This window comes from Stenella coeruleoalba (assembly GCF_951394435.1).
Source record: "Stenella coeruleoalba genome assembly, chromosome: 10".
Lineage (NCBI taxonomy): Eukaryota > Metazoa > Chordata > Mammalia > Artiodactyla > Delphinidae > Stenella > Stenella coeruleoalba.
Window position 1 is genome coordinate 101,784,161 of NC_137156.1, and position 27,441 is coordinate 101,811,601.

Sequence of the window (27,441 nt, forward strand, 5' to 3'; positions counted from 1 at the left end):
TTACAATTTTGTCAATTATGCCTCAATAAAGCTGAAAAAAAGAGTACCATTTAGCCTTTCCACCCATAGTATTGTCACTGGCTTTCTTATGGTTTACTCAGCTATTCAGCATTTATTGGGGACACACTCTTGGCCAAGCCCTGGGCTGCGGTTGTGACAATGGTCCCTGCTCACAAAAAGCCACTTGTTGGGTGGGGCTCGCTGTTTCTCACTCATATCATGCAAGTATCCCACCCTCCTCAGAGCTCTGAGAACTCCAATACCTACTCTCAGCCAAATACCCTCTTGCGTTGCAGGTCCCCACCTTGGCCCCCCAAGAGGACTCGTTACTATCAGGCCCAGTCATGGAACACATCTAAGCTCCTTACACACTGACCGACCCCGCTCAGGGTGCTCGAAGGCCTCCTACTAGATTCCAGAGTGATGGCTTCAAATCATAATGTCTGCTATGAGGTGTGTTCCAAGAAATTTGTTACTAATAATCAAGTATCAAAATGGCTTATTTTTGTAGAAGTTAGAGGAGACTACAAGTTATTCTTACGTAGCAGGCATTCTTTGTCTGCAGCTCCCATCCACTCTTTTCCCTGGTTCCCTTTAGAGAAGTTACCCCTCTCCACCCTCAGACCACATGGCCCAGGCAGGGATAATCTGACTCTTAGTTCCAATCAGAACCCTGTATTCTCTTGGCCACGATGACTAGTCATGGACCAGCACGTGAGCCAATCGAGAATGAGATCACTGCAGCTGGCAAGCAGGTAGGCTGTAAGCCTGGATCTGCTACCAGGCAGGGCTTGCCCAAGAATGAAATCCACATAGCTCAGCAGAGCTGAGGGACAAAAACATCAATGAGCCTCTGGTTCCTGCCAGGATGACTCCTGGAATTTTCAGTGACTCTCCCTGTCCAGTGCAGGTGAGCATTGCTCACAGCTGGCAACTGCTCACACAATGGAACATTCCTCCCCTCTGACTACAGGCTAATATCAATGTAGGTATATATTACAGGCATTTCTTGTTTATTGTGCTTCACTTTATTGCGTTTTTTTTTAACAAATTGTTTGTGGCAACCCTGCATTAAGTTTATTGGCGCCATTTTTTCCAACAGCATTTGCTCAGTTCATGTCTCTGTGTCACATTTTAGTAATTCCTGCAATATTTCCAACTTTTTCATTGTTATATTTGCTATGGTGATCTGTGATCAGTGATCTTTGATGTTACTGTTGCAAAAAGATTTAGACTGGCTGAAGGCTCAGAGGATGGTTAGCATGTTTTAGCAATGAAGTATTTTTTAATTAAGGCATGTACATTGTTTAGACCTAATGCTATTCCACACTTAATAGACTACAGTATAGTGTAAACATAACTTTTACATGCCCTGGGAAAACAAAAAACCCGTGACTCGCTTTACTGCAGTGGTCTGGAACCAAACCTGCAATAGCCCCGCGGTCCGCCTGTATATGTAATAAAAGGAAGTGTGAAAACAGCCTAGTTTGGGCAGATCTACAAAAACCACTATTTAAAATGTGTGAAAATTGCCCACTTGTAGCTAATGCTTTTAGTCTTACTTGCGATACTCAAGTTACTCAGATTTCAATTTGGGCACATTTCATCTCAAAGCTGAGTGTGTAGTTCCACGTTCTGTCTGTCCATCTTTCTTTGTGGGAAGCCGTGACAATTCACGACAATCTCTTTCAGGAATCCACCAACGCGGGGATCCAGGTATGGCATCTGCTTGAGAGGTTTCCAAAGGAAAAATGGGTAGAAGGCTCCCCTTGAGTTACGTTGACACCGCGTTGCAGAAACCACCAGTCACCGGCTCCAACGACAACGGGCCGTCCAGCTGGCCAGAGCTCGGTGTGCTATGTGGCACCAGAAGTCCAAGGTATGGCACCGGGGGCCCTATCAGAGGGCAGCGCCCCTGCAGACCTGGAGAGAAAGCCTTGATGGGGATCTGTGGCAGGACGCTGCTTGAGCGGCCCCTGCTGTGGACTGGGTCCCAGCTCCAACCCTCCAGGCAGGTAGCGTGAGCTCCAAAAGGGCTCACAAAACCCCCATCTGGTAACACGCAGATGGTTATCCTGCAGTTAAATCTTTTGTTGCCCCCTCCCTGTATCTTAGCAGACAGGAGTAAGTGGACATTTGTACGGGGCTGCTGAGTTTTATGTGCACGCGATGGCAACTGTGTCTGACTGTAAGGTTCATGGTTTTCAGAAACGTGTGCATGTACACAAGTCCTCACAGCCAAAAAAAGTTCTGCTGTAACCTATCAATTTTAGGAGAAAAAAGAGAAAGATGACCAAGAACGGAGTAGAAGAAGTATTCAGGAATTAGGCACAGATATCAGATGCCACTAAAAATAAATGCAGCGTGGAGAGAACCGCAGAGTGGCCGTCATGGCTGTGGTGGACATTAGGAGCCAGAGCTGCACCACATGCCTGGCCCACTCACTCACACAGGTACTTCCTCAGACCCACAGACAAGCAACGAAAGCTCATGGAGCTTCAGTTTCTCGTAACATCCTGCAGGAGAGCTGCTGCAGGGATTAAATAGGAAGATGTACACAAAATGCCTTTGCCTGGTGTACTCTGTTCGACAAAAGGTGGCAATTATTACATGTATCACCATCATCAGCACTTAGGCAAGCATTCTACTCAGACAGGGTGATCTAAAGGATCAACCACTTGCTACCATCAGAACCACAGTCCCATTCCTTCAACAGTGAACAGGCTGCTATAAACAGGTTGCGTCCTGGGACTACTGAAGCCTGTGGACAAAGTGCGGCTGGCAGAAGTGAGTGGTTCTCTCCTGTCTACTCACGTAAGGTAAGGCATCTGTCAGCTTGCCCACACTTGTTTTTTTCTTCTCCACTAACTTGCAGGAACAGGCACAAGAAATAAAATGAAACTTTATTACACAACGCCTTAAAGAAAGCATCTTTCTTGCACGTGGCTTAAAATATTGTGCATATGTTAAGCATATTGTGCTAGATAATGGATTAACAACCACTGAAGCCTGGCCTTAGAAATAACCCGGCCAGAGAAAAGAGAACCAGCCTCCCATGTTTCACTGCAGTGCCAGTGTTTACAACGAGAGCCCCACCACGACGACTGCCCACCCATGGTGCTCTTCTCTGTGCTCTCACGGCATCCCATACCTGCATGATGCCATCAGCCCTGACCTCACTGTCCTGCAGTTACTGGCTTCAACAACTGCCTTTCCAGAAGACTCCAGGAAGGGAAGCAAATGGACAAAACTGTCGTTCCCAGGACTCAACTTGGTGCCGCAAACACAGTAGATGCAACACAAAAGTGTACAAATAAAGTGAATGGAACACATGTGCTTATTTGAAAGAATTCACAAGACAGGAGACTGCATTAAAAATCAAAAAAGGAGACATCAAATTTAATTTAAAGAAAGAAACCCAGAAATTGTCCGAAAAAACAATGGAGCAAATCACCTCCTGAAAAAGTTCTGCATCTTGGTGATCACATTTATTGGAAGGGTTGGACAAAAATAAAAATGCCATTTAGCTTAAGAATTTGTGAGTTATCTGCAAATCAACTTATTTCAGAAGTGGAAGAATTCTTGGTTATTTCTTAAAATCAAAACGTACGCCGGTTTCTCTTTTGAGTATCTTCTACATTTAAAGAGGCAATCATACAAAATCTCCTATTTTCCACACAGGATAAATTCTTTGTTTCAACCAACTCTCAATGGTGGGGCAACTAGCACAACACCGTCTCCCCGGACAAAGAGCATCGGAATATTCCGTTTTGTTGACTGGAAGAGGAAAAAAAACACAGAACACATTTATACAAATTTGTAGTAGTATTATTTATTTTTCGAGAAAGAAATTTGAAAACAAAAAACCACAGATTCACCATAACACAAACAAATTGCTTAAAAAACCTGTTCACTTACCTTTGTGGCACAAAGAACCATCTACTAACTGTTTCTTTTCCTGGAACACAACTGGGGCAGAGGCGTCCGCTATCCACCCAGCCCTTTCTGCCCCTCTTCTTGGCACACAGCTAGACCACATTTCTCATGCTCCCTGCCAACCAGATGGTGCCACTGACTGGGTTTTAACCAATGGAAAGTGAACAGAAGTGATGAGCAACCTCCCACAAAGGCGCCTCTGTGTTCTCCCGCGACCATGGACTCAGATTATGGAGAACCCTGGGGACGGCAGAGCCAGGAAGCCTGGGTCCCTGACTGAGCACCTGGAAGAAAGCTACCGTACTGACCTAAAACCTCACTAAAGACCGTTGTGTGGGTACAAATAAAATCCTACTGTGCTAAGCCCTCCTGTGTTGCTTCTATGTGCTACTGCACTCATATACAGAATGGATACCTTTTGCATTAGCCTAGGGAACAAGCCTTAGGCTGTAAGGAAACAGATATGGAAGGTCTGAAATTTTCTCATGCCTCGGCAAAACATTAAGTAAACGTTGACTCCAAAGGTAGCCCAAAAGATGTCCCAAACCTACAGGTTCTGGGGAAGAGGCTGGAAAAAGCCCAAAAGATGTCCCAAACCTACAGGTTCTGGGGAAGAGGTTGGAAAAGGCCAAACGTTAGTAGTGTTGCTGTTAACCTGATGCACTGGGCAGGGCAGTGTAAGGAAGAGATGAGCTTAGGTGAGAACTAGCTGGTTTTCAAGTAGAGATTACAAGAAACAGCATTCATGATGTCATAAAAGCCAACTGTTTTTAGACTCCCAACTGTGGACAATAAGCAGGAAAAATGCGTTAAGGAACAAAGCGGCCCTGTAAATTTTCTCAGGTAAACAAGCTCAGCCCTGAGGGGAAGATCAGATTAAGGGTGTCCCTTTCCCACCCAAATTTACTTTAGCAAATGACCCAAGGTAGTCAACGTTAATTTGTGGGAGAGGTAGTTACACAAATTAGAGGTGAGGAACTAAAGAAATAAAGGTGTCTACAAGTTCTGTACAGAAAAAGACTTTGAGGTGACTGGCCCAAAGAATTGATTGGAAATAAACAGATCAGAAATATATGAAGTCATAAGTTTTTAAAGAAATGGTATTGCCAAAGAACCCATACATAGCCTGGCTGAAAAAAGCCTTTGACAATTTGAGTCTTCCAGCATAAGTGAGACGTTTCTGTGAACGTTCTGCAGCCTCCAGATTTAGCAAATAAAAATACAGGTCGCCCAATTAAATTTGAATTATAGATAAATGAAAAAGAATTTTTTTTAGGATGTCCCAAATATCACACAGGACATACATGACCTAACCAAGGGATTTCTTCTACTACTGCCTCCCCAGGGGATCCGTCAGTGCGAAGGACCAGTAACTGCTCTACGTTCCTGTTCTTTCCTTTTCTGAAAGGGAGTTTTTATGGCAGCAGATATCCTTGTCCCTGCTGTGCTACAGTGGAGGTGGGTGGGGCAATGACAATTAATTTATCCTTTTTAGCTTACACGAATCTGTACCACAACTGACCACATGTAGGTCCGACAAAGAACTCTCTCTCCACCAGGCAGAAAATATTGGTAATAGCTATGTCTTCAGAACTTTTTAAAAATGTAAGAACCATGTTTTACGAGCTTCTTGGGTACTGGAACTAACATAAAAGGAGAAGCCCCAACAGTAAATTCAAGTAGTACCTATAAATGTAGTATGCTAAATCAAGTACACTTATGTGTCATCCATGAATGTATCTAACTCTTTCCCAGATAATACACTCTCAGGGCAGTGGTTCTCAAGTTTCAATGTGCATAAGATCACCTTTAGGGCTGTTTCCTGGCTCCATGCCCAGAGATCCTCACTCAGTAGGCCAGGGTGTGGCCCATGAACCTGCATTTCTAACACACTCCAGGTGTGCACATACTCCTGGTTCGAGGAACACACTCTGAGAATCACTCTCAGAGAAACAAGGATCATGTCTGCTGTCTGCTACTAGGAAGCAGCACTGCCTTCTGGTTTCCTTCTAGTTGCAAAAGGCAACCTAGTCTTACCATAGCCAGTTCAGTGAAGGAGTCAGCGCTCATCAAAATAACTGATACATTTTACTCAAATCCCTCACTCAGTGGTCATACTTCTGAACTAAAAAGTTCCAACCTTACCTTCATATGGAAACCACTTCATCTGAAATGATTCTCTATTAATTCAGTTATAGTTTTCTGGAGATACAAGTAAGCAGCTTCTATGATCGCCCCCAAGGATCCCTGCCTCCTGGTGTTCGCCCACTTGTGTAACCCACTCCTTCTGAGTGTGCGTAAAATTTGTGCCTTGCTTCTAACTAGTAGAATCTACAAAGTTAGTGGGTGTCACTATCATGATTAGGTTACATAAGATAGTCACTTCCACCTTGCTAGCCAGCTCTCTTGCTGGGTTTGATGAAGCAAGCTGCCAGTGGTAGAGGCCCTGCAGCAAGGAACTGAGGTGCTCTCAGTCCAAAACCCTCGAGCAAATGAATCCTCTCAACAACCACGAAAGTGAGCTTAGAAGCAGAACCTTCCCCACTTTAGCCTTCAGATGAGAACCCAGCCCTTGTGCAGCCTTGTGAGAAACCCTGAAGCAGAGGACCCAGCTGAGCCTGGACACCTGACCCACACAAACTGTGAGCTAATAAACGTGTGTACTTTTAAGCCACTAAGTTTTCGGCTGACTTGTTATATAAAATTCTGAGATATAACGTCCAAATAACTGAGAAAATCATGAACAGAAACAGGGAATTGAGAATGAGCTCATTTTGAAGGTGAAGAACACCAGAAGTTTAGTTTTATATGTACTGAGTTTGAGATAACATCCAACGTGGACATAGTTTCAATAAGAATATTGGAAATGAGAGAGTGAAGCTCAGAAAAGAAAAAAGCTGGAGACACAGATTTATCCATAATCATAATGGCCACCAATCACCACTTGCCACCAGCTTTACAAGCACGAAATTCACTGCAACCTGTAATCCTGGGAGGAAGGCACAATTATTGTATTGGCATTTTACAGAGGAGGTCCCTGAGGCTTAAAAAATTTCTAGAACTTGCCCAAGGTCACATAACTAATCACCAGCAGCCAGGATTTGAACCGAGATCTGTTAAGCCAGAGCTCAAGCTTTCATGCTGTACTATTATTACAGATTGATGGCTTATAACAAACAGTAATTACTAATTGACATCTGAGGGGGGAAAAAAAGCAGATTAAAAAAAAATCCCACGTTCAGAAGGAGAAAGAAAACTAGCCACGGAGTCGGGAGTGGTTGAAAAGAGGAGGAAAGCCGGGATAAAGCAGAACCACAAAACCCAAAAAAGGCTGACATGTGAACACTTACTATGTGCCTGTTGCCACCTGAAGGCTTTTCACGGAATCTCTCAATGAATCCTCAATAGCTGTATGAAGTGAGTCGTATTACCATCCCCATTTTACAGATACAGAAACTTAGTCACAGACAAGTTGGGTAACTGGTACAATTATATAGCTGGTAAGCAAGGGAGTCAAGATGTGAATCCAGGCGGTCCTGAGGGCCAGAGTGGCTTCTCAATACTTAAAAGACTGAACAACAAAATGTGCCAATATCTGGAAGATCTGCATAATGCAGTGAACCAATATTTTCCAAACGACCAGAGCTTGATGTTACAAAATCACACATGTATAAAAAATCCATTCCAAGCGCAAGGTAGACCAATGAATTTGCATATAACAAGAAAATGAAAAGTTCACTGATATAGTTTCAGATTCTACACTACAACTAGCCTTTAAGAAACTACCGCTTGCTGAGTTTGGGTATAGTATCAAAGGCAAGTATCCACAAGAAATACTCCTCCCTTTCCAACTACCTATCTGTGTGACATTCACAATATAGTGCAACAGATTAAATGCAGAAACAAAGATGTGAGTAACTAGCTGTTGTCTATTAAGCCAAGCATTTGCAAAACATAAAACAAAGACACTTCTCACTGAATATTTTGTTTTAGAAAATATAGCTATTATTCATAAAAATGTTACTTATGTCAAAATGTAATCGATTTATTATTTTTAATTAGTTAAATATCTTAAAAATTTCTCAGTTTTAGTTTCTAGTAAGTATTGATACGTAAGTCCACATCAAACAAAACACTGTCCAGTATTACTGTTATACACCAGCACACAGAGGCATCTTACACAGCCATATCTCAACGAATCTTGGCAACCCTACGACAGAAGTGACTGTATTCCTGCTTACCAGTGAGGAAGTTACATCTGCAAAGGTACTTCCCTTGTCCAACGTACCCCAGATAGGAAGTGGCCAAGCCAGCACTGGAAACCAGGTCTGTCCAACCCCAATGCCTTTGGTTTTTTTAATTGCTACACTCTACTGAGTCCATGAATAGGTATCAAAACACGACAGGCTTTCCATAAATAACTGTTGGATTCTGAGAAGAACTGACATTTTAAAAGCGATGAATGGAACTGCAAGACTTACTTTATATATCTCTTCATATGTTTCTTCATCAATTTCTATCGTCGTCACAGTTTCTTCCACATCTCCCAATATCATATTTAAATGCTGATCATAGGCCTGAAGTGGGAAGGTGAGGGACCAAGAAATGTAATAAGCAAATTAGGAAATAATAAACAGGGCTTATAATATGCAAATCACTCAATTACAAGTAACACATAATACTTACACCACAAAGTTTTACATGCAAATAAAAAATAATCCTGCTGTGCTAATATACTGTTTCTCTGCCAATCATCTCCATGTTAACTTAATTGACCTGATACAAATATAAAACTGTTATGGTCAAAACTGAATTACTCAAAATAATTTGAAATTATTTTTAAAGTGCCCACCCTATTTGTTATCTAAGGCAGTCACATAAGTATTTACAATATTTAATTATGAAAAAAAGCCAGTTCATATACCTCTCAGTATACTTCTTTCAATTCCATCTGTAATAGCGTGACAAGAAAGATACAGTAAAGGAAATAAAATTCTTTAACTGCTAAGATGACAGCAATGCAGTCTCCTAACAGCACAAGACCCTGTCACTCAACACACCTTGTCCTAAAATAAACACCACAAAGTAAAGTAAGTAGAGGAACACCCTGCACATTATAGCCTCACCAAAACTCACCAGAACACCAGCTTTTCGGCACCTGTGGGCTCGATCGACAAATATTGCAACTCAGATATTCAGGGATGTCCTCAATCCAAGCTCTAAGGCTCATGCATTGTACTAAAATGTGAAGCTCCAGGGGGTGGGAGGGAGGGAGTGGCTTGTTTAGAACCCACTTATGCTTACTTCTAGCCAAGTGTTAAATGGTTCACCAGCTCACATCAAAATAAAAATAGCCAATTAGCAACACGGGGAACTGCTAGGCAAAGCAACAAACGGGGGCAAAGATCTACAGATAAGGGCCAGAAAACAAAAGGTTGAGGGTCATTCAGTACAGAGACAATTGAGTGTAGGCAGGGAACTGAAGAAGCCTCCAAGAGTTAAGGCAACACGTCTGTCCTGGGGTGTTTGTCTACTTGCCACTGGCCCAAGAGATTAAGTTCAATTCTATTTTTCTCTGCGAAGTTGCCACTATTCCATTACCCGGGATTCTTCTTCCTTTCTGTAATTTAAGACTACTAGGTCCCCACTTCCTTTCCAAGCACAGGAGGTTCTCTACCTTTAGGTTTCATGTTAGGTAGAGTCATAGTACTTAAGAGGGGGTTGAAGTCAGACTGCCTAGGTTCCTAGCCTGGCCCTCTTTTTACTGGCTGTGTCACCTTAAGCAAAGTAACTTCATCTTTCTGAGCCTGAGCTTCTTCAAACGTAAAACGGGATAATGAGTATCTACCCTCATAGAATTGTTACAGAGATTAAATAAGATATTACATGCAAAACACTTAGAGTAACAGTACCTGGCATATAAATAATGCTCAATAAAAAGTAGCTATTTTTAATCACTTTAGGGTAGAATGGTAGTTATAAAAACAACTTACTCAGGAAAGTAACGAGTTATCAAGAGGAGGCAAAACCTTCAGTATACTTTCTTCATGAATAAATGGGACCACCTCAAGGGACCAATCCCATAGAAATATTTGCAGATATACACAAAGGTCGATGTATAAACATGCTTATAGTAGTAAGAAATGGAAAACAATCCTAATATCACTGCTACCACATACAGAATTCTACAGTCATTTAAAAAAATAAAGGAGATTGATATGCACTCATGATCAATAATTTCCAAGAACAATTAAGTGACAAAGAAAGGTATCCCCAAAATGTATAGCAAGATCCCATTTATTTTTTTTAGAGGTGGTGTATATAGTGCAAATATATACATACGGACACACATTCTTGTATATATGTGTAGATATATAGAAAAGACCTGAAAGACTATAGACTCAAAAGAAATGGCACTTTCCCTTTTACTCTATGTATGTCTGTGCTGTCTAAAATTTTTCACAACAAAACACAAATTTATATATATGTCAGTAATTTAAAGAACACTTAAATGAGAATGGAGGACAAATAAATGTTATTTACAAATAAACAGGATAAAATGAAAGAAATGAAAATATTCTTTAATAAGCACACCATTTCCGTTAAGAGAAATAAATGTTAACAATATGAATAAAACACAGTTGCATTTGGCTTTTGGAAATATGGCTGACTTTCCACCTCCTCCTTGTCTACATTCAAACACTCTTCCACAGTGGACAGTTTTTACATTTCAAAGGGGTGGGACAAGGGAGCAACGGTAAGGAAATAATCTGATTTCAAGGTGATTTAGTAAATTTACTCACATGTAACCTGCCTCGAAGCTCTCTGTCATTTCTCATTTTCACATAGATTCGTTCATCAAGACTGAGCCTGATGAGATCCAGAGGCTCTTCTACAGTGTTGGTAGTTTGTTGCTGATAAAAGAAACAGGTTTAGTAATACAGTACTAGAGAGTAAAGTGTATGAACCATCCGTGCCCTGCATGACTGTGGGCAAATTACTTAACCCCTCTATGCCTCAGTCTCCTAATCTGCAAAATGTGTATAACGGCAGTGCCTACCTAACACTGTTGTTGTGAGGCTTAAATGACATATTTGAAGGCATCGAACAGTGCCTGACACAGAGTAAGTGCTAGATCAATGAGGGTTGAAACATACGTACACAGAAAGGAGTTACATGACAAAATAATCATGACGGCACTCTGTTCCCTCAAAATCCAAACTGTCTGACCCCATTTCAGTGTGTAGGGAGTCACTCTCTCAGAGACTTCAGTTTTATCTCAAATATCATTTAGTAATTTGAAGAACTTACATTTAATGACTACCACATACTAGTCAGAATGCTAAGCAGAGATGAATGTTTGAGGGAGGATTATGAGTTCAGTACAGGGCAAGTTGAGTTTAGGGTGCCATTTGGTCAGTAAGATGAATATATTTAGCAGGCAGTATAGAATACTGGTTGAAAGCATTGGCTTTGGAGTCAGGCAGTGTGGGTTCAATTCCTGACTCTGACACTTACGAATTGGGATTAAAAAATCATGCCATCTCTAATTCTCAGTTTCCTTGTTTACAAAATGAGGAATCCACAATCTTCCCTTCATAATTCTTGTGAGGATTAGAGCTAATGTATTTAACTGAAGTATCTGATATATTTTAAATAGTATCTGGCAAACAGAAAAGTACTTATAAACGGTTCTTTTTATTACTATTAAAGAACTGTTGGAAACAAGTCTCAAAGAGACCAAGGCTAGGATGACCGGGGTGCATACGGAAGGGATGCTTGAAGCCAGGAGAGCTGATAAGATTATTCAAGGAGAGCTGCTTCAGTAAGTACATAAGGCCAGTGGAGGAAGGTGACTTAATGTTACAGGCTCTACAGCCCTAACATAGAGTAAAAGGGGGGAAAAAAAAAAGAAGAAAAAATACTGACTCACGTAGTCCCCATCCCCAGTTCAAGAGGTGTTTGTTAAGGACCAGCTAACCAAATACTAGATTACAATGATACAGAAGTCAGTCCCTGCCCTCAAGTTCATTCTAGTGGGGAGAGGCATATAAATAAGTAATCATAACACTGTAAGGATATATACGTGACTGTGCCCTACTACCCACTGTCCACCCTTTTCATCCCGTAGTTTTAAACACTGCCTTTTCAAAGCGGACTCCCTGATCATTCGATTTATTCACTCAATAAGTATCTGTTGAGTGTTTCCAGCACCGTTCTAAACCCCGAGGACAGAACAGTGAACAAAACTCTTGCTCTTAAGGCACTCACATTCCAGTTGGGGGATACAGGCATTAAATAAAGAAGCATATACTTAATATGAACCAATAACATGCTAGGAAGAAAAATAAAGCAGACTGGAGAGTGCCGTTTGATGCCAGGTGGCCAGAGAAGTCCTCTTTGAGGAGATGAGATTTCAGTAGAAAGCTGAACAAGCTGTAACCTGATCCACAAAGATATCTGAGGAAGAGCATTTTGGAAAGAAAGGAGAGCGGGTGAGAAAGCCTGCAGGACCATCAGTTATTCTGAATACCAGTTCCTTGCTTGTTACCTTCATACCACATCACAGCCCCGCATATCGCGCACACTTATGTTTACTTTTTACCCGTCCTTCCCCGAATATAAACTTCAAGTGGGGCCAGGGACCACGTACGTCAATGCCAGTGTCCCTGGTGCTCAGAACGGTGTCCAACCGCACAAAGATGATGCTCACTAGGTGTTTGTTGACTGCAACAACTGCTGCGCTCAGTAACGATAACAACTCCTTAACTGTACTATCAGGCTTTCTATCAGAATCCCGACAGGTCCGTGAGGCAGGCAAGGATAATTATTCCCCACCCTACGGAAAAAGGTGAGACTCAAGAGAAAGGAAGCGACGAGAGCGAGGAATAACTAGTTTCCAGCGGACTTCGAACAGAAAAAAAATCTCAGGGCCTCAGGCAAAATTGGGAGGAGGCGCGGTTAACCAAGAGGCAGATTAAGGCCGTGAAGACCCAGAAAGAGGCGGCGTAATTGGCCACCTTGCCGTCAGCTTGGAGAAAGCAACCCTGACAGGCAAAGTGGGGCAGAGCCAGGCCTGAGCGTGGGAAAGCCGCGCCGAAGCGAGTTCTTCAGAAGACACTCACCTGGTCCACGTCATCCGCCATCTTTCAAACCCTGCGCTCTTTCCCGCCTCTCGCGAGAGCACGAGAACCCCCTCCGGTCTCTGGAAAGGCGAGGACGCAATGCACCGGAAGTAGAAATAATCGGTTTTGCTGCTTCTTGCTTCCTGCAGTTGGCATTGGTCCTTTGGGGCTGGGGCGGAGCTTTATCAGGGGCGCCGACGTTGGGGCGGGGGGAATTGGGTACCTGGCGTCTCAGTGAGGGGGCGTGGCCGCGCCTCGCCCCGCCTGGGGGCGGAGCCAGCGCGCGGGCTGCGTCCCTTGGCGGCGAGGTACGTCCAGCGTCCGCCAGTCCTGCCCAGGCAAAGATGGCTCGGAAGCGCACGGCGGGCAGGGAGCCGCGGGGAAGCGAGTTGCGCGGCCAGGTGGCCGCGGGCAGGGGGCCGCGGGGACGTGAGTCACGCAGCCAGACGGCCAAGGGCGAGAGCAAAGCCAGGCGCGAGGAGAAGGAGGCGGGTGAGAGCGAGGCCGAGCCGGGCTTAGGGGGAGAGGCTGGAGGAGGGCGGGAGGTAGGCCGGGTGGGGGAGGGCGAGGCCGGCCTCCTGCAGGTGCGGGCGAGGCAGCCCCGCGCCCACCTGGGCCAGCGAGACGGCGTTCCGGTGACCGCGGGAGGCAGGCGTCATGCGGCTGCCCCGGGCCTCCCCGACGTCGCTGCGCCTTTGCCCTCCGTGCCGGGAGCGATGCGCCCTGAGCGGTTCCGCGGAGCCCGGCCGGACCGCGAGCTCCCCTGCTCAGCCTCTTCCTGCTCCGCGTCACCCGCAGGATCAAGTCCGGCCTCCTGGTAGATGCAGAGGGTGCATAGGCAAGAGGCACTGCGATTGTTTTGTGTCCCCACCAGACGAACGGACCAGGACTTGGAGTGCTGGAGTGTGCTGATCTCCTGAATAGTACCTTCAGCCAAATCTCACCTCAGAGCCCCAGCTTCGGATCCCACCTGACTTCTTCACGTGCATATCGAATAGGCTTCTTATATTTGCCCTGGGCAAAGTAAAACTCTTGATTTTCCCCAGTTAAACCTGCCCCTTCCCCACTTTTCCCCTTCTCAGGAATTGATCCCTTCACTTCTTTAAGCAGACTCCTCCTCTTCCTTACACGCACACCTCCAGTCCTTCAGCAAGTCCTGTTAGTTCAACCTCAGAACCATATCTCCAATCTCTCCACTTCTCTTTATTCCCGTGGCCGCACCCCCTGCCCAAGCCACCCTCACTTTTCAGTTGAGCGACTAGCGATTGCCTCTTCACTGGCCTCCTTACTTCTTTTCATCCCTCACCACGGCAAGAGTTCTCTATGCAGCGGCGCAAGTGATCTTAAAAAAAAAATCAGATCTTGCCATGCTCCTGCTTCAGATCCTCTGTGGCTTCCCATTGCTCTTGGCATAAAATCCAGATTCCTCACCATGGCCTACAAGATCCTACGTGATATGGCTCCTGCTTCTTCTGTTGTCTGCTACCACTGTCTTCTTTGCCAGATACCCTCCTTGTTGGCCTCCGTTTGGTTCCTCAGATACGCTGTTATTTTTCACTTGAGCCTTTGCCTTTGATGTTCCTTCTCCCTAGAACGTTCTTCCGTGGCTTTTGCCGTGGCTCACTTCTGTTCCTCCAGGTCTCAACCCAGGCACTCCTCAAGTATCCTGCCTAAGGTGGTCTCTCCCAGGTACCCCTCGTGACAGAGGCTCTGACAGCCTGTGCCACATCTGTAATGATCTTGTTCATTTATTTGCTTCCTTTTTGACCTGTCTTACCAGAATTTAAGCTTATGTAAACATGTCTTATTTTTTTGCTGTATCCTATCTTGTCCTCCCCCCTTCTCTGCGTATACTAAGTACTCAATAAATATTATAAATAATTGCATAATGCATGCTGTAGAACGGATTTCTGGGGTACCTGATATAACTGGGTAGACGATTAGCCTAGGTCACCATCAAGGGCTCCTGTGACATAGATTCAGTAATTCTGTGATTCTGTACATATTTTAAGGCCATCATTCATTAGGAAATAGTCAAATGGTAACCATTTCTAAACTTAAAAGGTGATTTACCTCACAGTTAATACTACAAGTTCCATTTTATTCGTTGACTCATTCCTATAACATTTTATGAGTACCTAATGTCTGCTGCACACGAGCTAGGTGACATGGGAGATAGAGGTTTCTTGGAGATCAGAGTAGGGTAGTGTTCACATTTACCAAAAAAATATCCAAGACAGCGTGTGGTTTCATGGGATAAGGTATAAGGCTTTCTGACTTCTAAAGGAATAATCGGGAGAAATTGGGAAATGCTCTCTGAAGAAGTTATGTTTGGTCTGCAACTTGAAGAATAGGTAATATTTCAGCAAACGGCTGTGAAAAGGGGTTGTCATTCTAGTCAGAGGGAATGTATTCTGAATACGTGGCAATTAAAAAATTTTTTTGAAATCAAAAGGTATTGGAAATGCCACCAGCCTGGGTAGCATTCCTCCCAGCTAAACACTTCACCTTGGCACCAGGTTGGTATAGCTCCAACATTTAGTAGTTATATGTGTTTGGGTTATATATGAGAGGCAAATAATTTAGCCTCACTGGACCTCGTCTGTGAAACTTAATTCTAACCTGCTGGGTGGCTGTGAATTTTCAGCCGGTAAGGCTCCTGGTATGGTCCAGGTGAAGTAATCAGATGGGGTAGCTCATATCAATTCAGCCTACACGTAGGCAAGGATGCACTTAAGCTTCGCTCACGCTCTGCGAGCCAGTGGAGCTGCAGTAAGTTTCCAATGTAGCTTCCGGGAAGAGTTATCAGCTTTGATGTGGTTGGGTAGAGGAGCAATTTGCTTGTGGTTTTGGCCGCAGGTGACACTGATTTGGTGACTCTCCAGTGTACTAACAGCACCATAGTGTGGGTTTTACCAGAACCTCAGTGCATGCACATGAACGTGACACTTGGCTGCTTCTAACAGCTGGGGACAAAGAAAATAGTCTTCCACGTTATATCTTTGTTTCCATTAGGGCACTTCTGGTTTCTCCATATTTAATCTCAATGTTAAATCCTTCATCGATGTAGTTCATTAACTCCTTCAACAGCTACTTACTGAGCACTTGCTATTTTCAGGCCCTGTGCTAGGCACTGGAATTATAGCGGTGAACAGGATAGGCAAGGTTCCTGCTCTCATGATGCCTGTAATCTTTGGGGAAGGGTAGGTAGGACAAGTAAGTTAAAAAATAAATTCACATGGTGATAAGAGCTATGAAGAAGGTAGGACAGGTTGCTGTAATAAAGCTGACATGGGGACAGGGAAGAAGCGGCTGTCAGAATTAGTGGTCAAGGAACTCCTGTGTGAAGACTTGACACTTTGAGCCAATTACTGACTGTAATGAAGGAGCCTTTTGTAGGACATTGTGGGGGAAGAGAGCTCTGGACAGAGGAATCAGTAAGTTTGAAGACCCATAGGAGGGAATGTTTTGGAATTGAGGTGAGAGACGTGAGTAGGACCCTTAGGTTGGAGACCAAACTAAGGAGTTTGCATTTTATTCTTAGTGCTATGAGGTGCTGCTGGCAGTTCTAAGCAGGTGTTTTTTTTTTTTTTAGTAAATCAGTGGCTGGCCAATCAAGCCCCAGTGGTTAATTCATGCCCTGCTGAAATTACTTGGTTAAGGTCAAGGAGGCTGCTTAGACAGTTGTCCCTCGGTATCTGCAGAGAATTGGTTTCAGAACCTCCATGTATACTAAGATGTGCGGATGCTCAAATCCTTTACGTAACAGTGTAGTACAGTCAGCCCTCCGTATCCTCGGGTTCCACATCTGCAGATTCAACCAAAGTTCAGTCCGAGGTTGGTTGAATCTGTGGATTCAGAACCAGGGGGATATGGAGGGCTGACTGTAGTAGACAGCTCTAGATCTTGGAGAGTCCTGGAAAATGGCCTCTTTTTTTTTTTTTTTATTATAGTTGGCTTACAATATTAGTTCAGATGTACAATAGTGATCTGATATTGGACTCTACTCCATATAAAGTTATTATAAAACATTGGCTATATTCCCTGTGCTATACATTGCATCCTTGTAACTTACTGCTTTTATACCTAGTCCTCTGTACCTCTTAATCCTCTTCCCCTATCTTGCCTCTCCCCCCACCCCTTTCCCCACTGGTAGCCACTAATTTGTTCTCTGTATCTGAGTCTGTTTCTGTTTTGTTATATTTGTTCATTTGTTTTATTTTTTAGATTCCACATATAAGCGAAAACACAGTATTTGTCTTTCTCTCTCTTATTTCACCGAGCATAATACCCTCCATGTTGTTGCAAATGGCAAAATTGCATTCTTTCTATGGCTGAGTAATATTTCTAATTCCTTTAGATGGTAGGTTAGGTGGTTTGAGATTTTTTCCTGTTTCTTGAGGTGGGCCTGTATTGCTGTAAGCTTGCCTCTTAGAAGGAAGCTTTTGCTGCATCCTGTGGATTTTGTAAAATTGTGTTTTTATTTTCACTGTCTTAAGGTATTTTCTGATTTCCTCTTTGATTTCATGATTCATCCATTGGTTTTTTTTGTTCTTTAGTAGCATCTTGTTTAGTCTCCATGTGTTTGTATTTTTTTCTTTTTTCTTCCCGTCACTGATTTCTAGTTTCATACTGTTGTCATTGGAAAAGATGCTTGATACATTTTCAGTCTTCTTGAATTTGTTGGGACTTGTTTTGGGGCTAGCATGTGATCTATCCTGGAGAATGTTCCACGTGCACTTGAAAAGAATGTGTATTGTACTGTTTTGGGACAGAATGTCCTGCAGATATCTATTAAGTCCATCTGGTCTAATGCGTCATTTAAGGTCAGTGTTTCCTTTTTTCCCCCATTTATTTATTTATTTATGGCTGTGTTGAGTCTTCGCTGCTGTGCACGGGCTTTCTCTAGTTGTGGCGAGTGGGGGGCTACTCTTCATTGCAGTGTGTGGGCTTCTCATCGCAGTGGCTTCTCTTGTTGCGGAGCACGGGCTCTAGGCGTGCGGGCTTCAGTAGTTGTGGCACACGGGCTCTAGAGCGCAGGCTCAGTAGTTGTAGTACACAGGCTTAGTTGCTCCGTGGCATGTGGGATCTTCCCAGAACAGGGCTCAAACCTGTGTCCCCTGCATTGGCAGGCAGATTCTTAACCACTGTGCCACCAGGGAAGTCGCAGGGTCACTGTTTCCTTATTGATTTTCTGTCTGAACCATCTGTCCATTGATGTAAGTGGGGGTGTTAAGGTCCCCCACTATTGTACTGCTGTCAATTTCTCCCTTTATTTCTGTTAATATTTGCTGTATATATTGAGGTGCTCCTATGTTAGGTTCATATATATTTATGAATGATATCTTCTTGTATTGACCTCTTTATCATTGTATAACGTCCTTTGTCTTTTAGTATAGACTTTGTTTTATAGTCTGTCTTGTCTGATACAAGTCTTGCTACCCCAGCTATCTTTTTGTTTCCATTTGCATGGAATATCTGGATAATAGCCTCTTGATACTGTGGCACCAAAAACAAAAAAAAAAACAGTAAAGAATAAAGAAAAAAATGTCATCCGTATGTCTGCCATGCAGAAACAGCCACCACTAAATAATAGTGTATTTCCTTCTAGTCTGTGTATTTTTTTGTGTGAAGTAGAAAGTATACTATTAAAATAATTTTGCATTTTTAGCATTTTATCATATATCATTTTCCTTTGTCTTAAAAGATGGCTGAATTACATATCATTGTGTGACTGTACCATACCTGATGCTTGTCTAATGGACAGACATTCAGATTTTAAAAATTTTGGATATTATGAATAATGATACTATGAACAGTTTTTTGATTCACAGTTTATTTCCCTTGTTCTCACTTTTAACTCCTCAACCTCTCTCTTCAAAACACAAAAATACACAGCTGTGCCTTTTAACCAACCAAGTGATTTTGGTGAGGAAGAAATAGTGCTTCTGGAGCAACCTCCCACCTGCATCTTTAGATTAGTAAAGTGGAGTATTTAACATCTTTGCTTATTAACAAAGGGCTAAAAACCACTGTAAGATCTAGAAATCCTGTTTTTAAGGGTGCCCTACGAAACTGTCAAGTCATAAATAAACTTTTAAGCAAATTCTGGCCTTGAAATAAGAAATCTGTTTCCAGATTATAAATAACTAATTTTGAAATATTTTGTTTCCATTAAAATGTTTAAAACCTGGGAATGCATAAATTTCTCCTTTTAGAGAACATTTTAAAGAAACAGAACTGAATCAGTGATTTTAACCAGCATTAAAACAAATGCTGTTATAAGGTGAAATTTATTAAAATTAAGTTATGATTTTGTTTAGATCAAAAGGGAGAGTCTTTTTTCCCCATGCAAAATTGTATTCTTGGGGAATATAAATACCTATCCAGAGAGTCAGCAGGACAAACCATAGATGAAAGGAATGAATTAATTTGATATTTTAGGTTAATATTGCAGCTCCTTTTGGAACCTCAGTGAAGGCTAGGGTATTTTTATTTTCCATAGTTAATTGAAGCAGAGTTCTGCAGCAGCAAAAGAAGATGATTTAAGATAATTTGCAGGAATATATTTATAATAAAATAGAAAATATTTCCCTGTCATATTAATACATATTATAAATATATATAACAGTAATATATGTTAATAAGCAGACCATGCTTTTAGATACCCTAGTTGAACTAAAACCAACAGTTTATGCATTTTTTATATTTCCCTTTAACAAAAAAAGGAAACAATAATTATTTTGAGAAAATAAAGTTATTTTTGAGTTACTGCTAACTCATTCCAACCCTAAGTTTACTGAGAGTGGCACTGAGGTGAGACTGGAAAGATTTCATAATGTATGTGTTTTGAGTAGTGTTTGGGTTTGAAAGATGACAGGAACTTAGATTAGGAGAAATCAGTTGTGCTAAAACTGGACACTCGGACATGTTTATGAACTTGAATCATTTCACTTAATAGGAGTGGATTATCCCTAAAATAAATAATTAGTCTTGGCAGGTAGTAAATAAGCAAGGTGTTAATTAATGGATTGTGAATTTTCCTTGCTGGATATTAGCTGAAATTTAAGGTTTGCAGTTTAGGTTGTATGAGTCATGTGGTGGTGTGTCTGTAGTCTTAGGAGGAGTAGAATACAGTGCTGATAAAGGAGGAGTGTAGAGTGTAGACCGGCTGGAGGTGGGAAGAGGCTGAAAGCTGGTTGCTGACCCAACATGGGATGGTGACGGAGGTTTAGAGGGAGGTTACCAGAGAGGACTTCTCATGACCCTGCCCATGAAGCTACAGTGTCTCCACCTTTCCTTTTGTCCCTTATCTCATGTTCTGTGTGGTCATCTAGATGTCTTCGAAGATGAGAAACCTCCAAAGAAGAGTGTTCGCTCAAAAGTTTCACGAGGAAAGAGGAAGAGAGGCTTCGGTGATTCTGGGGGCCCAGCAGATGGTCCAGCAAGAAAGAAAGCGGCCAAAGTGACTGTTAAATCCGAAAACCCTCCGGTTATTAAGGATGAAGCCCTCAGTGATGGGGAAGATTCCAGGTGAGATGGCTGAAAACCTCTTGAGCAGGTCTTGATTGTTCCCATCAGGGAAGTGTGACTAAGAAAACCTACTCCTTTTGCTTGTCACTGGGATCTGTGGAAAAGGTGGGATCTTTAAACTCTTCTAGGTAGAGCTCAGACCACTAGTAAGAGCTGGGAAGAGTCTTGGCAATTATATAGTTTACCTCCCAAACTTTTCAGATGAGGATGACAGCTTTCAGAAAGTGATTTGTTCGTGGTTACACAGCTAGATGGTGGCCAAAACCAGGATGAGACCTCAGTCTTCTGACTCCTGGTCCAGTACTCTTTATACCACACGAAGACGTTTCATACACGAGGCATTTCCCTGACGTCTGGCCATGTCCTGTCCTGCTCTCCTCAGGTGCACTCCGCCCCTGCCCAGCTGGACTTCCCTCCTTCACTTGACACGTGCTCACGCTCTTCCTTCTGCCTGGAACGGTTTCTTCCACCTTCAAGATGCAGAGCAGAAGTCATCCCCTCCACAGTCTTAATTGATTCCTCCCCCTTTTCCTCCTCGGACTTCTTGCTGCATCTCGTAAGAGTGTAACTGATCCGCCTTGTGTTACACTTACTTGTTTCCGTGCCATATACCACTGTGAGCTCAGACGGCTGAACCCACACTGGTTCATTTGTTTATGCCCCGTGGTGTCTAGGGCAGGGCCTTTGACAGTGAATGAACATATTAATATGTGGTGAACAATCAACACTTGATCATCTGCCTCCTGGGGAAATTGGGGAGGGGGGAGGAAGAGGACAAACAGAGAGGCAGTCGTTTCTTCTTTGTTTCAGAAATAAACCCTCACTCTTAGTGTCAGCTTTTCCAGCAACCTCCAGTCCTGGCTCAGAAAGTAGGCCAGGACAGGGCAGCTGTGGGAAGGAGCGCAAGGAAGCGTGTGGATTTTCCACCATCGTTCATCTCTTAGACTTTTCCTGCGAATGCCTCTGAGCTTACTGCTTCCCAGTTGCCGCTCCGCACTTGTTGAATTCTTTCTGCATAGAAATTCACAAACAGATAGACCAGGATGTTGCCAGGGAAAGCTCTGGTCCCCCTTTCCCTCTCAGTTAAGAGTTGCCATTTCTGCCACTTTTACTCTAAGGGGACATTTTTGTTGCTGTGGTGTTGAGAGGAAGTGGCAGGGTAAAAAGGGAGTGTTTGTCTTTTTAGAGCTGAAGCCTGAGGCTTGTTATTTTAAACGTCTGTGCTAAAATCTTGGGTCATATTCTCACTGGATACCATGTGTCCAGTCTTACAAAAGCTGTAAGTAACTCAATTCCCTGAACATATTTGATGTGTGAATTTGCACAATTTTATTGCATATTAGCAACCGTTGACTCTTGAGCCAGTATTTAGCCAGCTCCGTATCTACGTAGTTCTCTCCTTACCCTTCCAGTTGTCCGTGTTCCTTATGACACACCTGTGTTCAGTTACATCCCCACTTACTTAGAAGTTAAAATTGTACCAACCTCGGTCTCCTTTCGTCTTATTTCCCAGAGGTGGGGAAACAATCTTCTGAGTTGGCTCATGGTAGGATCCGCAAATGTGACTTCTCTCCTCTTCTTTCTGGCGTCTGGCTGCACGTGTGTGCACACAGACATCGCAGCTTTTACTTCTGGGACTCACATTATTTTTGTGGTTTTTTTCTAACTTGCCCTGTATCATTTACAGACACAGCTGTTTCCCTTCACACAGCTCTAGATTGTAGGTTCATCATGTTCCTCCTGTTTTGACAGCACATCTAGTGTGCGACCTGTGATCAGAGCACATCTTGATGGGAACTTGAGACCCGGGCTAATGGAGGAAGTGAGGCTCAGAGCTCACAAATCATCAACTAATTGCAACAGTTTCTCAGTAAATAGAAGGAGTCCTTACAGTTGAGTTTAGTTTAAACATAGCCCTAGGGTGTCTGAGCTTTTCTTCATCTTCCCTCCTGTGATCTCTACACAGGGACTTCCCGAGTGCCCTCAAGAAGGTGCACCGTCCAGAGAAAGAGGCTGCTGCGGACAAAGGTGGGGGTGAAGGGGGCGACGAGGAAGAGAGTGAGGAGGACTGGGAAGAGGTAGAAGGTAAAGTGTCTTCCTCTGTTCTCAGAACTGTTTGATGCTGTTTTTCTGTTTGATTCTGTTTGGAGTCATGTCACTGCAATCCTGTCCTTTTGAAACTAATAAAAACAAAGTTGCAGTAGGGGACTTGCTTTTGATGTAAGGAAAAAGTCATGACCAGGTTAGCAAAGAACGTTGTATATTCTCTTCCTCTGGTGGTGCTCCATGGAGGGGATCGTGAGATAGAGAAGCCGCATCATCTCATAGAGCCCGGGCTTTGCGGGTGCTCATACCTGGCTCAGAGGCCAGCTTTGCCACTTGTGCAGCTGGGTGAGTGAGTAACTCCAGCTGTCCGAGCTGAGTTTTTCCACTGGTGACAGTTGGTAAACACCGAACGCTTACCGTGAGCTGGGCACAGTCTAGGCTCCAGGTTGTTGTGGGAAAATGTGCTGGGCCTGGTGCATCACATACTCACAATACATAGCCCCTAATGTCACCATCCCTAGCGTGACTTTTCTTTCCCAGATTTTTATTTTGAAAGTGTTCAAACCTACAAAAAAATTGAACATGTAGTCCATACACTGTTCACCTAGACTCATTAACTTTACCATTGTGCCATTTGAATGTACCAGCATCTTTCCTTCTGTAAATCTGCATTGTGGAACCACGTGAAAGTAAGTCACAGACATCCTGACTCTTCACTTGTAAATGCTTCAGCATGCATTTCCTAAGAGTAAGACATTCTCCTGCATGGTGAAATACCATTATCATACCTAAATTAAGTCCCTAATTGTTATAAAACTATCCTTTATAACTGTTTTTCCTCTCTCTTTTTTTTTTTTTTTGCTTTTCATAGCACTGGGTTTTTGTTTCGTTTTGTTTTGTGTTGGTGGAGTCCTGGCCTCCTGTTTTGTAGAATGTCTCATATTGTGGTTTGTGATGGTGGGAACCTTGTTTGAATGCCCCCTGGATTCCTTACAAACTGTAAGGAGACCAAAGACTTAGTTATATTTAGATTAAACATTTTTTGGCAGGAACACTTCAGAGCTTTGTACTTCACAGTGCATCCATTCAGAGGCATCTAATGTCAGGTTGTACCGCTGCCGATGCTAAGTTTGATCATGTCTGTGGTACTGCCTGATTGTGCCAATGTAAAGGTACATTTTCCTTTTGTAATTTACCATCTCTAGTGGGACTCTGATTCTGTGTGAATATCCTGTTCCCCAGTCACTTTCTACTTAATGGTTTTAGCAAGCGTCAATGATCTTGACTGAATCAAAGATTATTATATTGAGCACTGCAAATATTTTGATTCTGTCATCTCATGTATATTTATTAGCTGACTTTGATCTGTAAAGAAGAGCTCTGCCTTTTAAGAATTGTATTTATTTATTTTGGGTATCACTATGGACTTAAAAATTCAATGTTATCAGTTATCATCATTACATTTTCTGATCTTTGGATTGTCCCACATTTGGCGAGCAGGAGCCCCTTTGAGCTAGCTACCTTACAGAGTCCTTTTGACATGACTTCATTAGTTTCTGAGAATGTTTTTGTTCTTTGGCACAATAAGATGTTCCAGGATCTCTCTATACTCCCTTGCTGCACACCTGGAATTGGCCTTTTTTTTCTCTAAGAAGCCCTGGTTCATTTTAGTAGGAACAGGTACATAGAAACCAAGGTCTTGGCACTGGGTATTGTCATTGCCAGTGGGGTGTCATTGCTTCTAGGCCCAGAGCTGCTTTGAAAGGAACTTTGCTAATGAAGTTCACAGTTCAGCAAATTTAATTTATTTCAGCTGGTGTTTATAAGCAGTGTAGCGGAGAAAGATGAAGATGCATGCCTTGCTGTGTATTCAGTACAAGTTTACAGTTGAATGGGGAAGTCATGCCTCTCTACAAAGCAAATTTTTGTGAGCGTTACCATAGTGATACAGAGAATAGGAAATTGCTCCCTAAGTCTCTTCTAAATCACACACAGATGAGCATTAGCTCCATGATACCAGGGGTCTGTATCTAATTCACCTCACTATCTCTGTGCCTAAGGTTCTTCTTCTGAGGGTTGTTTCTCTGGGTTCTTGTGCAGGTTAATGAGACAGTTAGATTGTAAGAGCACAGGGCCTGGCATTTCCTAGGAACTCAGAACATGGTCTCTACGGTTTCCTACCTCACACCCATTCCTCACTTGCTCCGTCCCAGCAGAACCTCGATTTTGTTTGGTACAGTATCTATTATAACGATAATTATTATCATTGATTTTAAAAATTACTGTTTATAGAAGTTAGTGAGCCCGTGCCGGGTGACGTGGGGGAAAGCGCAGCCTTCTCTACATCCGCTCTGCCCGTGAAGCCCGTGGAGATAGAAATTGAAACACCGGAGCAGGTGAAGGCAAGAGAAAGAAGGTACGATTAAGCACTTGCTTCTAGTTTCTGTCACGTATCATCACTGGCAGCTGCTCCTCAATGAAAAACACATAGGAGACCCGGGCTGAGTGTCAGAGCTGTCAGGAGCGTTAGGGGAGAGAGCCCTGGGCTCACCTTTAGGACTGAAGGAGACACCTTTGTGTCCTGGCTAGGGCAGGAGGTGTGCCAGGGGCTCTGCAGGTTGCCCGTCATCTTACTCCGTCTTTAGGACAGTGTGCGAATGAGGAGCCGGAGACTCAGAGAGGTTAAGTAACATTTCTGCTGTGAGTGGATGCGCCACGATCTGCGTCCCTCAGGCTGACCCGGCATTGCTGTTCGTCTCCCCATGTCACTGCAGGGCCTGCGGCAGTGCCTGCTGCAGCTAGGGGCCCCCACTCCTCTCCAGGGTCCCCAGGCCCTCGGCAGCCCCTGGCAGCCCGGCCATATGGAGTGCGTCTCCTGGTAGTTAATTGGTTCCTGAGGCCCCCGTGTGATGGGCACGTTATTAGGCCTGAAGGAGGGAGACAATAGCAGTCAGGAAGCCTCAGGTTTTCCTCAGGATGCTTGGGACACAGACATGAGAGAGATTTTACAGCAGAACAGCATCGCACAAACAAGCGTGCGCTAACTTGACGTAAGGCAGTGTGTGCTGAGGAGCCGGTCAGTCTTGGGGGCGGAATAGTCAGAGGGGACGTCCTGGAGGGCGGGCTCTGAAGCATGCTTGGATGGCGGGTGGGCGCAGGTCGAGCAAGGGGAGGGAACGTCCTGGGCCAGGGCTCGCGGGTAAGGAGGAGTGGGAACAGCCAGCCTGCAGGTCTGCTGAGTAGCACAGCCTCAGTCATTGCAGCTGAAAGGCGTTGACCCTTCATCCTCCGAGTTTTCAATGTGCATTGCAGTGAAAAGATAAAAACGGAGTTTGAGACGTATCTTCGGAGGATGATGAAACGTTTCAATAAGGAAGTCCGTGAGGACACACACAAGGTACGGCAGGGAAGGAGGAGGGCGGTACGCAGGGGAACTGGGCTTTCCGTCAGCCCTGCCTCTGGGCTTCCACTCACTGTGTGACCTGGTGAGTTTCTGACTCGGTCCTGAAGTGGGGGTGATAACAGTGTCTGCCTGGGGGGATGGGCGTGAGGAGTAAGCAGATAGCACATGTAAAGCACGTAGCTCAGTGCCGGGCGGGCAGCAGGGGCTAATACCAGGCACTGTCCTCCCATCCCTTCTCTCAGCTGTTTAATAACGTTGGTTCTGATCTCAGCTAAAGTTGCTGTGGCTTCTGGCTTCAGCTGGTACTTCCTGAACATACACCGGGGCCTTAGCAAGGTGCTTGGCATTGTGGGGAGAGAGACTTGCATGAAGCTTGTTTCCTACCGTTCAGGAGTTTCTGATCTCACACAGGGAACAGGAAAGACATCAAAACAGGGAGACTCGAGACATAGCACAAGGAAAGAGATCAATGTGGGCCTCAGTAGCCGAGGAAGGCCTCATTTAGGAGAGAGGATGGGGCGGGTCAGGAGGAAGGATGGCACAGGGAGACGCAGAAAGGCCGAGTGGTGGCCGGGCTGGTGGGACAGCCGGGGGCCTGCGTCTAGGAGGCAGCATGCGCTGGAGGCCCATGGAGAGTGAGGCAAGGGCAGACTTTGGTTTTCCTCTGACCGGCAGCAGGCAGCTAGGGAGAGTGTAGTGATGCGGAGGGTGGAAGGGGCACTGCCTGCAGCAGCTGCAGAAGCCGAGGGGTGCAAAGAGCACAGAGTCAGGGTGGAGAGACGAGGGGAGAGCTGGCCTGGCGCCCTCACAGGCCTGGGCGCCAAGCCGGGTGGCTGGGTTTCTTTTACCCCTTGGTGTTGGAGGTGAAAGAAAGGCGAGGATGACTATGACTCCAAGATGTGAAGCTTAAGTGAGGGGAGAAGGGCGGAGCATGGGCTGCAGCAGGCCGGCTGTAGGCAGGAAGAAGGGGGACTGCCTTGAGGGGAAATGATGCAAAGCTGAGTGGGAGGAGGAGCAGACAGCCTCGTGGTTGTTTCCGGAGGCTGGGGAAGGCTGGGGTAGGCTGGGGTGGCGCGCAGGCGTGGGGACACGTGTGGGTCTGCGGCGGAGGCATTACACACACCGGGGTGGGGTTGAGGTGCACACGGCCTATCCCATCCCAGCTGCGACAGCGGCTCTCCCCCATTCCGTTTCCTCCTTTTTGGAGCAAACACCAGACTTTGTAACATTTCATCCACAAATCCTTCAGGCTGTATCAGTACCTCTAAAAGATAAGACCTCTTGAGAAAAAGGAAGTTTGTATTTTGCAGCTTTGAGATGTGATTGTTTCTTTGAGGGAAGGAGTACCTAGAGAGAAGAGGGGATGAAAGACAGAGTCTTGGGAGATGGCAGCGTTAG

General features: G+C 44.2%; 2 protein-coding genes across 2 annotated transcripts in view; one reads left to right on the forward strand and one right to left on the reverse strand.

Moving 5' to 3' along the window:
• Window positions 1-571: 571 nt before the first annotated feature.
• Window positions 572-13,201, reverse strand: LSM3 (LSM3 homolog, U6 small nuclear RNA and mRNA degradation associated). Its single transcript, XM_079935651.1, has 4 exons — window positions 13,062-13,201; window positions 10,740-10,850; window positions 8,418-8,513; window positions 572-3,777 (listed from the first exon to the last, which is right to left on the reverse strand). Exons 1-4 carry the CDS (start codon window positions 13,080-13,082, stop codon window positions 3,697-3,699), a joined length of 309 nt encoding a protein of 102 aa, XP_079791777.1. The 5' UTR covers window positions 13,083-13,201; the 3' UTR covers window positions 572-3,696.
• A 203-nt stretch (window positions 13,202-13,404) lies between these two features.
• XPC (XPC complex subunit, DNA damage recognition and repair factor) overlaps window positions 13,405-27,441 on the forward strand; it is a 36,175-nt gene continuing 22,138 nt past the window's right edge. The window contains exons 1-5 of the mRNA XM_079932845.1: window positions 13,405-13,553; window positions 20,399-20,594; window positions 22,561-22,679; window positions 24,933-25,056; window positions 25,953-26,037. Of these exons, the coding sequence (XP_079788971.1) occupies window positions 13,406-13,553; window positions 20,399-20,594; window positions 22,561-22,679; window positions 24,933-25,056; window positions 25,953-26,037 (672 nt within the window). The 5' untranslated portion in view covers window position 13,405. The remainder of the gene's footprint in view (window positions 13,554-20,398; window positions 20,595-22,560; window positions 22,680-24,932; window positions 25,057-25,952; window positions 26,038-27,441) is intronic.

What these genes read in the sequence shown, in the direction of transcription:
- LSM3 (XM_079935651.1), bottom strand. Translation starts at nt 13,082, where the DNA reads ATGGCGGATGACGTGGACCAG. An exon ending in AGCTTCGAGGCAGGTTACAT is followed by an intron (nt 8,514 to 10,739) that starts GTGAGTAAATTT and finishes TTCCCACTTCAG; the next exon opens with GCCTATGATCAGCATTTAAA. An exon ending in CATATGAAGAGATATATAAA is followed by an intron (nt 3,778 to 8,417) that starts GTAAGTCTTGCA and finishes TTCCTCTTCCAG; the next exon opens with TCAACAAAACGGAATATTCC.